The 15,533-nt window shown below is 39.2% G+C and overlaps 1 protein-coding gene across 11 annotated transcripts in view; it reads right to left on the bottom strand.

Annotated features, from left to right (window-relative positions):
• MICAL2 (microtubule associated monooxygenase, calponin and LIM domain containing 2) overlaps positions 1-15,533 on the bottom strand; it is a 197,590-nt gene that overhangs the window by 79,295 nt on the left and 102,762 nt on the right. For 6 of the 11 annotated variants that reach the window (XR_012668904.1, XM_048855594.2, XM_075129418.1 and 3 more), the window contains exons 17-19: positions 4,923-5,030; positions 2,765-2,954; positions 938-1,026 (exon numbers count right to left, since the gene is read on the bottom strand). Coding sequence is in view for 10 of the 11 variants with exons in the window: in XM_048855594.2 (XP_048711551.2) it covers positions 938-1,026; positions 2,765-2,954; positions 4,923-5,030 (387 nt within the window). In the remaining variant the exon portion in view is untranslated. The remainder of the gene's footprint in view (positions 1-937; positions 1,027-2,764; positions 2,955-4,922; positions 5,031-15,533) is intronic. The other 5 variants (XM_075129422.1, XM_075129416.1, XM_048855597.2 and 2 more) reach the window with 3 other exon arrangements.

The following is a 15,533-nucleotide window of genomic DNA, read 5'->3' as shown; positions in this document are numbered from 1 at the left end:
CAGAAATGTATATTTGTATTCCAATTGATTTATTTTAGAATTATAGGGTAAATGAGAAAGTAAGCAATGTTGCAGTACTAGTGTGCTGTGACACTTTTGTATTTTTATGTCTGATTTCGTAAGCAAGTCGTTTTTAAGTGAGGGGTAAGTGGGGAGTACACAAAACAAATCAGACTCCTGAAAGGGGTACAGTAATCTGGAAAGGTTGAGAACCACTGATCTAGTCTATGATCATCTAGTCTGACCTCCTGTATAACACAGGCCATAGAACTTTCCGCAAATAATTGCTAGAACATATCTTTTAGAAAATGCATCCAATCTTGATTTAAAAATCACCAGTAATGGTAATTTGTTCCTAGTGGCTATTTACTCTCACTGTTGGCACAATACTGTATATTCTTGGGTCTGACACCTACAGGTGAATTATGTAATGTAGCGCCACAAATTCCCACGGTCTCTATCTAAATACACAAACATGCAGTCCAAGACTGAAATATTTTATCTTCATAATTTTTAAAGTGGCTCCTCCATACAACTTTTGTTTTTATTTGTATTATCTTATTTGTAGAATATAATTTGTTCTGCAGTTTGCTTTAGGCTATGACAATGACACACAAAGCATTGGATGGTAGCACAGACAAGTATTTGTAAGAGTGACTAAGTTTCTGTTATCACTGAGAGAATCATTAATTAAAGTTCCACTTCCGATTGATGTCAACTACAGCCTTACCTTATCGAGTCAGAGCTCACTTTCACAATGTTAGCTTATAGCTATTGATTCTCAAACTATAAATATGCCAAATACAAAAGAATAAAAGGTTAGCATTACTTCAGGATACTTTCCCCCATTTTCCGGGGGAGGAGGGGGGAGAGAAGCAACCAAACACCACAAAACTGCCTCAACATTTATTGCATTAGAAGTATAACAGATACGTACTTTCTCTTGCGTCTTTAATGTAGATCGTCTTTTCCTGTGCTTATTGCTTGTTTTACAGTGTGTAAAATGAGATTTGCAGTAAAATTTACCTGGAATAAAGAAATGACATATTTAGCCTGTAGGTCCAAGGACTGAAAACAAGCCAACGTATCTGTAAGATGATGGAAGCAGCAAGTCTAGTGGTTAGAGGACAGCAAGAGGAATTGGGCTTCTGTTCTATTCCCAGCTTTGCTACTGACACACTGAATGACGCTGAACAAATCACTTCCTGCGTACTGGTTCACACAGGTGGCATTACCCCATGTCACATATCTATCACACAGAGCTTTAAGGTTTAATTAACATCAGCAAAATGCTTTGGGATCCTAGAAGTACAACCCAATTTCAGATGCTAACCAGTTAACCTACTGAACCTGTTCCACTGTGTATAAAGAAACAGTCATTGAACAGAGAACTGGAACCTATGTCTACCCTCTTCCCTACTGAGTGCCCTAGCCCCTGGGCTATAGAGTCATCTCACTCTGACTCTGGCCCGATGAGTATTTAGAGTGGAGTAGCTTTAACAGGAGAGATTGGGGTATTTTGGGGCCTGGCTCTTTCAAAGGCCGGTAGTTAGGACACTTTCCTGAGAGATGAGAGACCCAAGTTCAAATCCCTTCTCCATATCAGGCAGAGAGGTATCGAACCTGGGTCTCCCACATTCTGGGTGAGTTCCCTATAGCAGACTTGAAAGTGGGACATTACTATCTGCCCTTCAGGTGTTGGCTTGTGTGGGGCTCAATCCAGTACGCAGCTTCTGAGAATGCCCACTGGATCAGGCCCTGCAAGTGAGATAGGCAGGTAACGCCTAATGTCAGTATCCCCTTGGGGTTTAGGTGTGAGATAGGCACGTAGACTGAGTTGGCTGAGTCCACACACCAAAGCAGCAGGAACTCAGGTACCATGGGGACTTTAATGATAGAAATTTAGGTGCTCAGGAACTTTAGGTGCCTACAGGGTTAAGGCAGCAGCTGAGTAGGGGTTTTGAGGCTCAGTGGTGCATAAATGTTGGACTTAGGTGCCTAACTGCCACTTTAGGTGCCTGAGTTCTTTTGTGACTCTAGTCTAAGTCTCTTTGTATACAGTGATGCACACAATAGGGTCTGATCTTTGGTGGCTGTACCAGTGCATTTTGGGAAGAAAAGGGGACAGTCTCGTACTTTAACATATCCCTTCTAGAAACAGGGGTCAGCCACAGAGGATCCCAACATCCTTAAAGTTTGGAGAGTACTAGAATACATTGTACCAGCAGTTTGCTAAAGTCGCTGCTTCCAACTTCTGACTTCCAGCCTCTTTTTTTTTTTTTTTTTTTTTTGGGGCGGGGGGTCCACATTTTTCTGTCTGTTTCAAATCTGCCATTAATTCGAACTCATTCTCACAGTGTATGTTGAATAAGAGAAACGTTTTTATAAACTGGGATGATCAGGAGGCTGGAGTGTTACTTTGGCAAGTGAAGGTCAATGCAAGAAACCACCACTTTTTGTCTTTACTTCAACCCACAATCAGAGAAGTGACATGTGTTTGATCTCTCAACCAAGTTTCCAGCAAACATATCTTCATTTAAACAGAAGTACTATGAGGTCAGTCATAATTAGGCTTCACTGAAAGGGCTGGGACTGCAATTGCAGTGGGACTGCAGATTGTGAAAGATCAGCACGGGCAGAACTCGTCAATGGATGATGCACATCTTCTGACTGAACTACCTGGCCTCTACTTTTTTCTGCTCTGTACAAGCTTAAAGATGCATATATTTTTTAAAAATTCTTAAATAAGTAGTTACTATATTACCTTGTTCTACATCAAAAGCATAGATTGCTAGGCGGAGCGTTGTAGAACATACATCACACTTAAAGCATTCCCTATGAAAGAAGTGGCCCTCTGCACTCAGCCGCTCCATGACATATACCCGTTTCTTGCAGAAGTAACAGATGTCACTGCCACCTATAGTCTGAGGAAATTCTTTTCGCAGAGATCCCTGCTAAAGACAAGTAAAAGATTAAAACGTAGGTAAAGTATTGTGTTGCCAATCAACTACAGTACATGCATATACTTCATCTAGTACATTGCTGCTTTATTAAATATCCCATCACATTTGCAGTTTTTACACACGTACTTAAGATGAGCAGCTGCTGTCAACTTTTCTGCGGTTTCCCTCTTTGTACTCATTTAATAGGATACTTTATGTTTATACAACACTCGAAAATCCTCACTTTACTAAGACTTTTAAGGGACAAAGTTTCAGCTGGCCCTGCACCCAGCCTTCACACAAGATTGTATGCGCACATTCGCATGTGCGCACACATACATACACACACACTTTTGTACTTGCACAGGTACAAGGTAATATTCACCCCCCGACACCCATTTGTTAAACTACAGCTTGCTGGTTCAAATGCTAACATTTGCATGAGTATAAGCATTAGAAATTAGGCAGATGTTTGCACCTGCAAAGCACAGACATATGTACTGGGGGCTTAGGAGCTGAAAGTGTACATGCTAAAAGTAAAAATCAACTCAACCCAAGAGACACTTCTGAGCCTCATGCTGTAAGTCCCACTGAAGAAAACTGCCACGGTTATAAATGCCAGAGTATGAAATGCTCTGCTAGTATTTGAAAATATATTTATTTATACCTAATTGTTTTGAGGTTGGATTTTTTTGTCCCTAGATTGCCTGTACAGGTTTTTACATTGCTTCTTCTCAAGGTATATTTAGAATATGTTAATTGTGGTTTTAAAATATGGTATTAACTACTAACATTTAAAAAAATATTTCAATGACATTCTTTATTTCCACAAGGTTTATTACTGATGGATCCTGGTGTCTGCAAGGCTCATCAAGAACCAAACAGACCAAATTTGATCATGCTTCAGTTTTCCCACGTATGACAAGGCTGCAAAACCAACCTCTGTTGTGTACCTTTATTCTACCTAGCTAAGGGCCCATGCAGAACTGTCCCCTATGTGTTACATGAGAAGTAATAATCTGCATGGAGAGGAGGTAGCTGGGGCTTTGACAAGATACATATGGGCAACATGCAGACTATACCACCTAACCTCCAGATCCCCACAGAGACCATTGTTTTGTGGTACCCCACTTTTTGGTGTTAGCCACAATCAGGGCACAATACACTTCTATCTTATGCTTCCCTTCCAGCTGAGCATTGTGTGTGTGCTCATAAGTGCAAGTGCCAGTCAACATTTGCTCCCTCCATCCCACTTGCCAAAACAGATTTCTTAACACAAGATTTCCAAAATATACAAGTGAAAAAGCAAGTCGCAAATACTATGTTAATGGAGTATTGACAGTGATGAACTATCGCTAAGCTGAAACAACTGCATATTAGTACTTGCTCATAACTGAGCACCACCACACTACCACCTCACTTTGCCTTTCAATGCCTGACGACTCTGAACAGTAGAAGCGCAAGTCGGAGAAGTAGAATAGGAAGTGGGGAAAGATGTAGCTGTGTCCAATGACTGGTTCTGAATTCAACACATTATCATAGTTTAGAACTGCTTTCTTCAAAAGGAAACATGAATTATTCAACATACATATGTGGAGTGTAACTGTACAAACATGCACGTTAATAAACTTTCTTCAGAAACCACCTCTGATTAACAACTGTCTTTACTTACTGATTGCATTAGCAATTATATTTAATAGAAGCTCCCAAGATTTTAAGATACAGAGGCAAGTAATAAAACATAACCAAAGCCCTGGTTTCTGACATTTACAGAATATACCCATGCATGCATATCTTTTGCTAATAAGCACCTAGTTCTTGGAGAAGAGTTAAAAGACAGAAAGACAAAGACAGAAAAGAAATTCCAGAATGCTTAAGGACCAGAATTGTCCCAATTCTAGAATCTTAAATTGGGACAATAATCCTGGAAATTTTACTCTTAAAATGAAGTTATTTGATTCTTTGTGGGTTTAGCCTTACCAGTTCTGGGGAGGAAAACTGTGGCTTGGACCTGTGGTCATTCACATAGAGATTGACAAGGACTTCAGCCACAACACCTATTCCACGCGACACCTTCCCTACAGTCGTCTAACCAGCAAAGGGAGAAGATGAAGAACAGAAGAAAGAACTTTCATTATTTCTGAGAAAAGGATTGTATGAGAAAAGGACACAACTTATTTGAAAACACACACACAAATGCAAGCAGTGATAAAAACAGGCTAGAAATGAGAAAGAAGAAAGTCTAGCACAGTGTGGGTATTGCCATGCATTATCTACAAACAAAAGGAATGTGCTATATTTTAAGTAAAATATTTTTCTCCTTAATATGATGCTCATTTTCTAAAATGTAAATATTCCAAAGAGGATGAGAGGAATGGAAACTACAATTTCACAGTGAAGATTCACCAATCTCAGAGCTTCGTAAAACATTCCACAAAAGTTCAAAGGAAGCTTTGAAAGAAAACGTTCAGTTAAAATTGACAAACTATTCATTATTTTCCTACCTAACCCCTCTTATCTTACGATTTTGATATTAGAAACAATTTGAGAGGCTTGGAACCAACTGCTTAATATAAATTTAACAACCCCCCCCCCCAAAAAAAACACCACAACCACCACCCTGAAGGTGATGCCAAAACAGACCACTGCAGCAAAAGCATAAAATCATATGAACAATATGAATTTATGGATTAACACGAGATAACAAAAACTAAGTGAGGAAATGTAGGTTAGAAAAACTAGTAATGGCAGATTATACCTTCGTCTGCTCCTAACAGTTTTTAGTTATGACAAAATATTTCTAAGCATATTGCATCAGTTATGAATGGCCTATTTAATTAAAATAAAATGCACAGAACTAACACTCCCATATATTAGAAACACAAGGCAGGTCAGGTAACATCTCTTGTTGGACCAGCTACAGAAGTTGGTCCAATAAAAGATATTACCTCACCTACCTTCTCTCTCATATATCCTGGGACCCACATGGCTACAACAACATCGCAAAGAACTTGCATCTATTGGTATTTTATGAGGATACATTAAATAATGATTAGAAAGGAAACAGGCTGGCATCAATCTGCTTAATTCTACCATTTGCACCATGGTGGTTAGGTTATTCTTAATTACATTTGTAAAATGAGCAGGACTGCAAGAATCACCCAGTCCCACGCTTACATCAGACAGCCTTTGTTTGCCACTCTGTAGTTCTTCAGAACAATATTCTCAAGGCAAAAAAAAAAAAAAATGCATAGCATCTGCCCTAAACTCATTATTATTATAGAATTTCCAGTCTCTGCTTAAACCAACAACATTCAGTTGAGCCTGAGCTGGGGCAGATATTGAGAGATAACCACAGAAGCAGCTATGGCTTAAGGAAGAAGCTACTCTGTTCTGGTAATAATGTATCAGCTGCTTGAGCTTCATTTCCTCTTGGTTCCTTACCCTGAAAACTTTTTGCCTAGTGAATTACAATTCCCCAGGGATCAGCCTATATGTATTTTCCTGTGCTCTCATATTTATTTATTTTTTAATTTAGACTGAGTCTCCATGAATGCACAATTTACAGTGGAGCACTTATGGAAAAATTCAGTACTTCACAGGAAGACAAAGGAACTGAAGAAATTAAGCATGAGGAAAACATATCATGAGGAAGACATACAACAAAGAGCATGACATTTGATTCAGAAAGTGCTTGACCCTGCAAAGTACAGAGCACTCTGGATCTGTTCCAGACAGCAATAAATGTGCTTAACTCAAACCATGTGAGCATTGACTTTGATGCAACTACTCGCGTGTTTAAACTTAGTGACTAGGGCTAATGAATCGTCAGAATAAAGGGTATGTAAAATCAGTCTGGTTGTGAAAAAAAGGCAATGGTCACAAACTGATAATTTAAAACACTGAAAGTCATGTATTGCATTATCTTAAACCGAAATAGCTAGTATTTCGCAATGAAAGCTATTTAAATACTCAAATGCTTTTAAATATCGACCCATAAGCATTTATCCCACTGACTGATGGTCCAGCCTCTCTGCAGCAGTAAGATAGAAGGGTGGGAGGAAGAGAATTACTACTGCTTTCTAGTCTCAGGGCATGTCTACTCATACAGTACGTCAGCTCTCCCATGGGCATAATAAAATTACCTCCGTGAACGGCAGAAGCCACGTCGGCGGCAGACGCTCATGATTTCTTATGTCAGCATAAATTATATTGCACAAGGGGGTAGTTTATTCACCCCTGAGTGACATAAGTTATGCAGACATAAGCTGTAGTGTAGACCTAAGCTTCTACAAGGCTGCAGTAGCAGGATGGGAGCAGTGAGTCTCTTAACCTACTACTGAAGCTAGGACTTTTTCCACCCTAATTAGAGAAGGCATAGAATCCATTCCACAACCTGAAACTACTAGCATCAGGAACGAGCATTTCTGCTCCCTGTTAATCCCCCATGCAGCTCAGGTTTCAACAAAACAGCTCCCAAGGTTCTTGGTGAAAAGTAATCAGTCGTTCCCATCACATCCACTCTCTCAAATGGGAAAGCCCCAAAACGATATTTAAAAGAAACCAAAAAGGTGAACATCATCATCCATGGAATCCATGACAATTGTTACAAACACAACTTTCCCCCCAAAACTCTACATTTGTGCAATTTTTAAGCAGCAATTTACTTATTACACTATGGCTTCCTGAATAAAGAGGTAAAGAGCTCATTGAGACATCAGCTGAAGCTGGAAGTTTCAGCTTCATCTTTTTAAACAGTCATGTAATAATTTAAACAAACAACAAAGCTACACATAACTAGGTGACTATTTGAAGGAGGGGCAAAATACTATTGAAGCTAACCTACATTCCTGGTTTGGTTTCTCTTCTCCACCCATTAAAACAATCAGTGCTGATATTAAAACAACCAAAACAAGAGCTACCAAAATTGCATACCTACACCTATTATTAAATGCATATTAAAAGCAAATGACAGGTTTCAGAGTAGCAGCCGTCTTAGTCTGTATCCGCAAAAAGAAAAGGAGTACTTGTGGCACCTTAGAGACTAACAAATTTATTTGAGCATAAGCTTTTTATGCTCAAATAAATTTGTTAGTCTCTAAGGTGCCACAAGTACTCCTTTTTTAAAAGCAAATGTATTCATTATGAAAACAAATGCAAAGTGTAAAACAAAAAGTGACTTCAATCCAGGTTGGTAGTGACCAAATGATCCTCTCCATAAGCATTCCCATCCTCAAATCATAGGGTAACATTTCCATCTGATGGCTGTTCAGTGGTCTATATAAAATTAACTTGATTGTCTAATATCCCATGAACACATGCCCACAACACAGAAACCACAAATACAAAGGACACTAAACATTAATCTTGTCCGAAGTCTCAGCAGGTAGAGTAAAAACTGAATGGGCTTGAAGACTGAACTAAATCTTATTCCAGAAAGATGGTCCCTGCAGTGTACTGGTACTATCCATGCTGTACAGCTACTGCAGATGAATAAAAAAAAGGTCAGTCTGCAAATACTTCAATATTGCACCCTCCATAAACAATGACTTCAGACAATTTTTTTTAAAAATAGCAAAATAGGAGAAAACATTACTCTCAAATTGTTAGGTTTCAGAGTAACAGCCGTGTTAGTCTGTATTCGCAAAAAGAAAAGGAGTACTTGTGGCACCTTAGAGACTAACCAATTTATTTGAGCATAAGCTTTCGTGAAGTGAGCTGTAGCTCACGAAAGCTTATGCTCAAATAAATTGGTTAGTCTCTAAGGTGCCACAAGTCCTCCTTTTCTTTTTTCTCAAATTGTTGATCCCAGACCTAGTTAAATGAATACAGAAGAAATTATGTAGCCAACAGTGTTGTAACTACATTTAAGGGGAACCAACTGAACTCTTCCTCAGAGCTACTGCATTGATAACAGGTTTTTAAAAAGCAGTTACTAGGCCATCCCATCCTTTGTCTCTTTTTCCTTCCAAATCTGACATCAATGACCAATAGTTCTTAGCAATTTTCCAACTCTGAGCAGATTCGGTGATGATGGTAATCATGGTAATCAAGTTTAAATGTATCATGACTACAAACTCATAATACAATACAAAATGGGATTGGTTATGCACAGATAGCAAGGCAGCACAAACAGATTCAGTCTCCAAGTAGGTTAGCTGAACAGCACAGTTTAGACTATCAAATAAAGTCTGGCCCCTCAAGTGACACAAAAGGGCCAGATTCTGGCTTCAACTGGTCAGCAGTAAATTCCCTTGGTGTAGGAAAACTCCCTCTTGGTGTAAAAAGATGCCACAGCAAGCTACTGTGCCAGCTGTCTGTCCCCCTCCCCATCCAATACAGTGTGTGTGTCAACTGAGGGAGCATAGGTGTTTGGGGAGAGAGGAACTGCCGGGCAGAGTCATGCTGTGTTATACCTATCTTCTCTGATGTAGTGTTCATTTAGGGCTCTAGGCCAGTGTCATAACTTAGAGCAGCTCCTTTGCTGCTTTAAACCTCATTGGGTTTGAAGTCAGCACAGGCAGCCCCTCAGAAATAGGGAGCTGTAATCAGTTCCACAATGTACCCCCTCCACTTTCCTTTGCTGAGCAGATCTCAGCTACAGGAGCGAATCTGGCCCCACATCTGTATACCAGAAAGATGATCTGCCAGCTTTCTCACAGCTTAAATTAGTTACACTGCTATGCTGCACCTTGCTTGCCTGCTACTGATCATTTACTCTGAACCTACAAACACTTAAGCATAACTTGGCTCATGCACGTAATCCCCAAACATGCTTAAATCGTTGAATAATCATGGCCATAGTTATTGCTCTACATGACATACTCCTGCACATGATTTAAATATGTCTACACAGGGCTGGGCCTACATCAAATGGTGCCCCAAGCGAGCAATGTCTTTGGTGCCCTCCCATCCATTTGTTAAACTTTTGAATACCTTATCTTGTATTGCATTTATAGCCCATTTCATGACTTTGCTTCACAATTTGAATGCATGACTTATCCCTGTCAAACATTCTATTTTCCCTTTTGTTGCTTACAACAAAAACAGCACCCTAAACCTGGCACCTCAGGTCACCTGCCCTAAATCCAGCCCTGCGTCTACAGTAGTGGTGGTGGGTACCTAGGTTTCCTAAAAAGGGTTCCTTATGTTGTTCACACGGCAACATGCAAAGTGGCACTAAGCAAATATCTAAAAAAGCAAATAAAAATTCAGAAGAACAATTATGTTGAATCATATGATTGGAATTACCAGCTGAAAATAAGGGTTGGGTGTTTCCTACTCAGATAAATTTACTACTTAGATATTGTTTATGTCAGGGCAGCCAGTCAAAAAAAATTTAAAGAACAAACAAGTGCTTGTTAATGGTACATTGCCAAAGCTCTACAGCAGGTTTATCTGATTGGTTAACTGCTTCAATATTAATTCATAAGCTAAGTAGTTTTGGGGAGAAGCCTGGGTTCCATAATTTTGAATAATATTATTTATATTGCCACAGTAATCAGAAATCAGATGTGCTAGTAGTTTTAAAATACAAAGGAAAACACGAAAACTGCCCCAAAGAGCATACAGTCTTTATCCCTCTTTGTTCGAGTTCCTTTGTCTCCTTTCCTTTAAGCTATAGCCACTGTCTTTCAATAAAAAGAAAAGGAGTACTTGTGGCACCTTAGAGACTAACCAATTTATTTGAGCATGAGCTTTCGTGAGCTACAGCTCACTTCATCAGATGTTTACCGTGGAAACTGCAGCAGACTTTATATACACACAGAAATCATGAAACAATACCTCCTCCCACCCCACTGTCCTGCTGGTAATAGCTTATCTATTACCAGCAGGACAGTGGGGTGGGAGGAGGTATTGTTTCATGATTTCTGTGTGTATATAAAGTCTGCTGCAGTTTCCACGGTAAACATCTGATGAAGTGAGCTGTAGCTCACGAAAGCTCATGCTCAAATAAATTGGTTAGTCTCTAAGGTGCCACAAGTACTCCTTTTCTTTTTGCGAATACAGACTAACACGGCTGTTCCTCTGAAACCTGTCTTTCAATACAATGCTAAATTCACCAAAATACTTATTTGTACATTAAAATAGCCGTTAGAGCACCTTTAATTAAAACAACTGCTCATTGGGAGGTGTTTAATAGAGAACCAAAAAAAACCCAAAAAAAACCCCAAAAACCCAACCAACCAGTAAAATTATTGCTCATGAAAGTTTAAGCACCTGGCCTCTGATCTGAAGTACCACCTTCTAGGATTGCAAGCACAGGTCAGACCTTTCAGTCATTGCCCATTCTGCTGAGGCTGCAAGCCAAAGTTCTAACCAGGGTCCATTGTAAGATGGGTACAAATCCACCAGGAATTTGACTGAAACAACTAATTTATACTCCTGAATATCTTTACATTCAGCTATTAATTATCTGGGCTGGATTTTGACCATGCTTATGGGTAATTTATGACATGGGTGTTTTTTTAAAAGAATGATTGTTTTCATAGTGAGCAGAGACTTAAGTTGAGGAAGGATGGGTTGAAAGGTTTGAGCAGACAATCTCTTATCCTCCAAAACACATGGCAAACCATTTTAGGTTTTGATAAACAATCCTTCCCCAACTCCCGCTTCTTAAACGTGGTGGCAGAACCTACTGGTTCCAGACACCTCAGTGTTTGTTCCCACAACTGCTCTAACTTTATGGCTTCCCCACTTATTCTTACTCCAAACCTGTTCAATATGCTTACTTGTTCCAAGGCTTGAAAGACAACCTGTGCTGCTGTTGCCGTAACCACTGGAGGAAAGAAAGGACACGTCGGTCCTTCCCAAAGATCTGGCCTACAAAGGAGATGGCTGAAAATACCCCAATTAAAATAATTTCTACATGTAGGGGAGAAGGAAGCTGAACCTTTTTAAGCTTATCCAAATCAAAGCTTTTGTTGCTTCATCATTAATGGGAACTCTACATTTGTTGCTTTTATGGAGCAAATGCGTGCTCAAGCATTTAACTCTCAAAAGAGAGTTTGTGGTATTAAAAGGAAAAAAAACATTTAAAATTAGCTACTGCTAAGCTTAAAATTCTCAAAAATGTATGGTCTACTTCTTAGCTTTTAATCTGAATTACTTTTTGTTATGATATTTTACTTTTATAAACATGCAGAAGTAAACAAAAAAAGCGAGCGGTTTAAACCTCTGAGTCCAATGTGAAACATAGTACACACAGATTCTCCATGCAAAGCCAAGACCTTCAATCTGAGCCAATTCTTCTGCAGTTTTTAAAGCAAGAATGGATTTTACATGAAAATCTGTTAATTGAATACCTTGCTAGACTGAACAGCAGGGGAAGCTGAGTGAATAGATGATGAAGATGAAGTAGCAGCCGAATCATGAGCTGGAAGGCAAGAGGGAGTTGGGGGCTGATAATAGGATAGGCCTTTAATAGGTAGTTTATTCTGTATAGAGCAGAAATAGAGGAATCATCATCAGAGAGGATAGTCACATTAACAAATGTTAAGATGACGGAATTGCACAACCATGCACAAGAAAAGGTTAGAAACGTAGTAAGGGTACAGTTACTTCAAAACTGAAACTATGCTACTCTGGTCAAATAAACATGACTTGGCTCTTTGTTAAGATACACATTATTAATTAAGAGTACAGTGAAGAGTGACAGAACACAAAAATACGCAGCCTCCAGAGAACAGTATCTGCTGCAACTCTTACAAGGGAATGCACCAGTCTAGTAGATTAACCTCTTCAGAGGGTGTGTTTTGCAATTACTTAGGTTTCTCATTACTATGGAGTGTTTTACAGAATTCAGTCCATTATTTTAATATATTAGGAAATAGTGTCATTTCAGAAAATAGATGTATGATCTTATGCATGTACAAAACTTTGTAGTGCACATTTTCACTTAACACATAAGCAATAAGGCTTATTATGATTAATGGAATATGCACTCATAATTTGGTGTGTACCACATTTAAGTGGGAAATATGAATGGATGGGATAACGAGATAATTATTAATTTTCACCATATGAATTTAACATTTAATAACATCTATAAGTGCTGAACAATTGAAGCCAGTACAAGTGATTGGTTACAATTTGAAAGTAATTCAACAACTATTGAATAAATAGAAATTACTTTTCTATCGGGTCACAATTGGCTGAAAAGTCACAAGAGGAGGTAGTAAATTTGACCTCAGAGGTAAATGCAAAAGTTTGGAACAACATTAGCCAAACAGAATATATCCTCAAATAAGTGTATTCCAACGTGCTACAGTTAAGTGAAATCTGCTGAGCCAATTAGATAGCATCTCTCTGCTTCTTGGTGGATTAGAGGTGCAGTCAATTTTTTCTGAATCACTAACTTCCATCTCCTCTGTACCACTTAATTCCATGTATCTATATCCGAAATATTGGAAACTTTCTCCAATATGTTCATGAATTCCAATGTAACACTTTTTCCTTTGAAATTCATGAACATATTGGAGAAAGTTTCCAATATTTCCGATAGAGATTTATGGAATTACACGTATACTGACTTCTTATTTTGGAGAATATCTATATTGCTCCTCAAGAGAAAATATTGCCTGTTTCATATCAGTCAACAAAAGCCTAACAAGAATTTCTCCCTCTCCCAATTCCCTAGTTGTACTCTATTAGGCCACTAAGTCAGCTCCTTTTCTGTTCAGCGCAGTGAAGGGTCATTAGTAGTTTCCAGATAAAATTCATTCACCGCAGTGGTTCAGAGAAAGGGTAAGAGAGATTCAGTAGAATCTGGGATACTGGTCTGCAACAGGATAACATACCCTAGGCCTATCTGTACATCTGACAGTGAGGAGTCACGGAAATCGTCACCGCAAAACCTCCACTTCAACCAATATCCTGACTGCACCTGGCCATTCAATCAGAAACCATACCCATGAGTAGCAACAGAAGAAGTGGAATAGTTTTTAAGATAAAACAAACCTATACAGTGAACACACTGATCAGCTGATTCAATATTCAACTTGTCAAGTCATTTCTATTTCTAAAGCTACCAGCATTTGAATTCTCAAGCCACTATTATAATGAGCTGTTTTCTAGTATGTTCCAGGCATGCTTAAATATTCTCACACTTTAAATATCTGGTTATTCCATGTTTTCACTAAAAATAAGGTAATTATGTTATGTATATTAATAACACAAGTCATTCTGCATAATGTACTGGAATCTGAACTCCTGACTGTTTTAGGTTCACCCAAGATGAAAAGAAGAAGTGAAAATACAAAGTTGCTGCAAATGTCTAACTTACATCTGGTCTCTTCTAGACTATTGTTTTTGCATCTGCAAAACCTAAATATTCACCTTTGGTAAGTCCATGTATCCAAACATTGAGGCAAGATGAGCTGCTTTCTCTTTAATGTTCTTTTTATGAAATTCCCTATTTGCTACGGACTGAGCTTTCTTCTGTAGTAAAAGCCAAGGAAGGGAAGATTCGGTGATGATGGTAATCATGGTAATCAAGTTTAAATGTATCATGACTACAAACTCATAATACAATACAAAATGGGATTGGTTATGCACAGATAGCAAGGCAGCACAAACAGATTCAGTCTCCAAGTAGGTTAGCTGAACAGCACAGTTTAGACTATCAAATAAAGTCTGGCCCCTCAAGTGACACAAAAGGGCCAGATTCTGGCTTCAACTGGTCAGCAGTAAATTCCCTTGGTGTAGGAAAACTCCCTCTTGGTGTAAAAAGATGCCACAGCAAGCTACTGTGCCAGCTGTCTGTCCCCCTCCCCATCCAATACAGTGTGTGTGTCAACTGAGGGAGCATAGGTGTTTGGGGAGAGAGGAACTGCCGGGCAGAGTCATGCTGTGTTATACCTATCTTCTCTGATGTAGTGTTCATTTAGGGCTCTAGGCCAGTGTCATAACTTAGAGCAGCTCCTTTGCTGCTTTAAACCTCATTGGGTTTGAAGTCAGCACAGGCAGCCCCTCAGAAATAGGGAGCTGTAATCAGTTCCACAATGTACCCCCTCCACTTTCCTTTGCTGAGCAGATCTCAGCTACAGGAGCGAATCTGGCCCCACATCTGTATACCAGAAAGATGATCTGCCAGCTTTCTCACAGCTTAAATTAGTTACACTGCTATGCTGCACCTTGCTTGCCTGCTACTGATCATTTACTCTGAACCTACAAACACTTAAGCATAACTTGGCTCATGCACGTAATCCCCAAACATGCTTAAATCGTTGAATAATCATGGCCATAGTTATTGCTCTACATGACATACTCCTGCACATGATTTAAATATGTCTACACAGGGCTGGGCCTACATCAAATGGTGCCCCAAGCGAGCAATGTCTTTGGTGCCCTCCCATCCATTTGTTAAACTTTTGAATACCTTATCTTGTATTGCATTTATAGCCCATTTCATGACTTTGCTTCACAATTTGAATGCATGACTTATCCCTGTCAAACATTCTATTTTCCCTTTTGTTGCTTACAACAAAAACAGCACCCTAAACCTGGCACCTCAGGTCACCTGCCCTAAATCCAGCCCTGCGTCTACAGTAGTGGTGGTGGGTACCTAGGTTTCCTAAAAAGGGTTCCTTA

Source organism: Caretta caretta, chromosome 6, assembly GCF_965140235.1.
Source record: "Caretta caretta isolate rCarCar2 chromosome 6, rCarCar1.hap1, whole genome shotgun sequence".
In the NCBI taxonomy this organism is placed as follows: domain Eukaryota; kingdom Metazoa; phylum Chordata; order Testudines; family Cheloniidae; genus Caretta; species Caretta caretta.
This window is presented reverse-complemented; position numbering and strand designations above follow the sequence as displayed.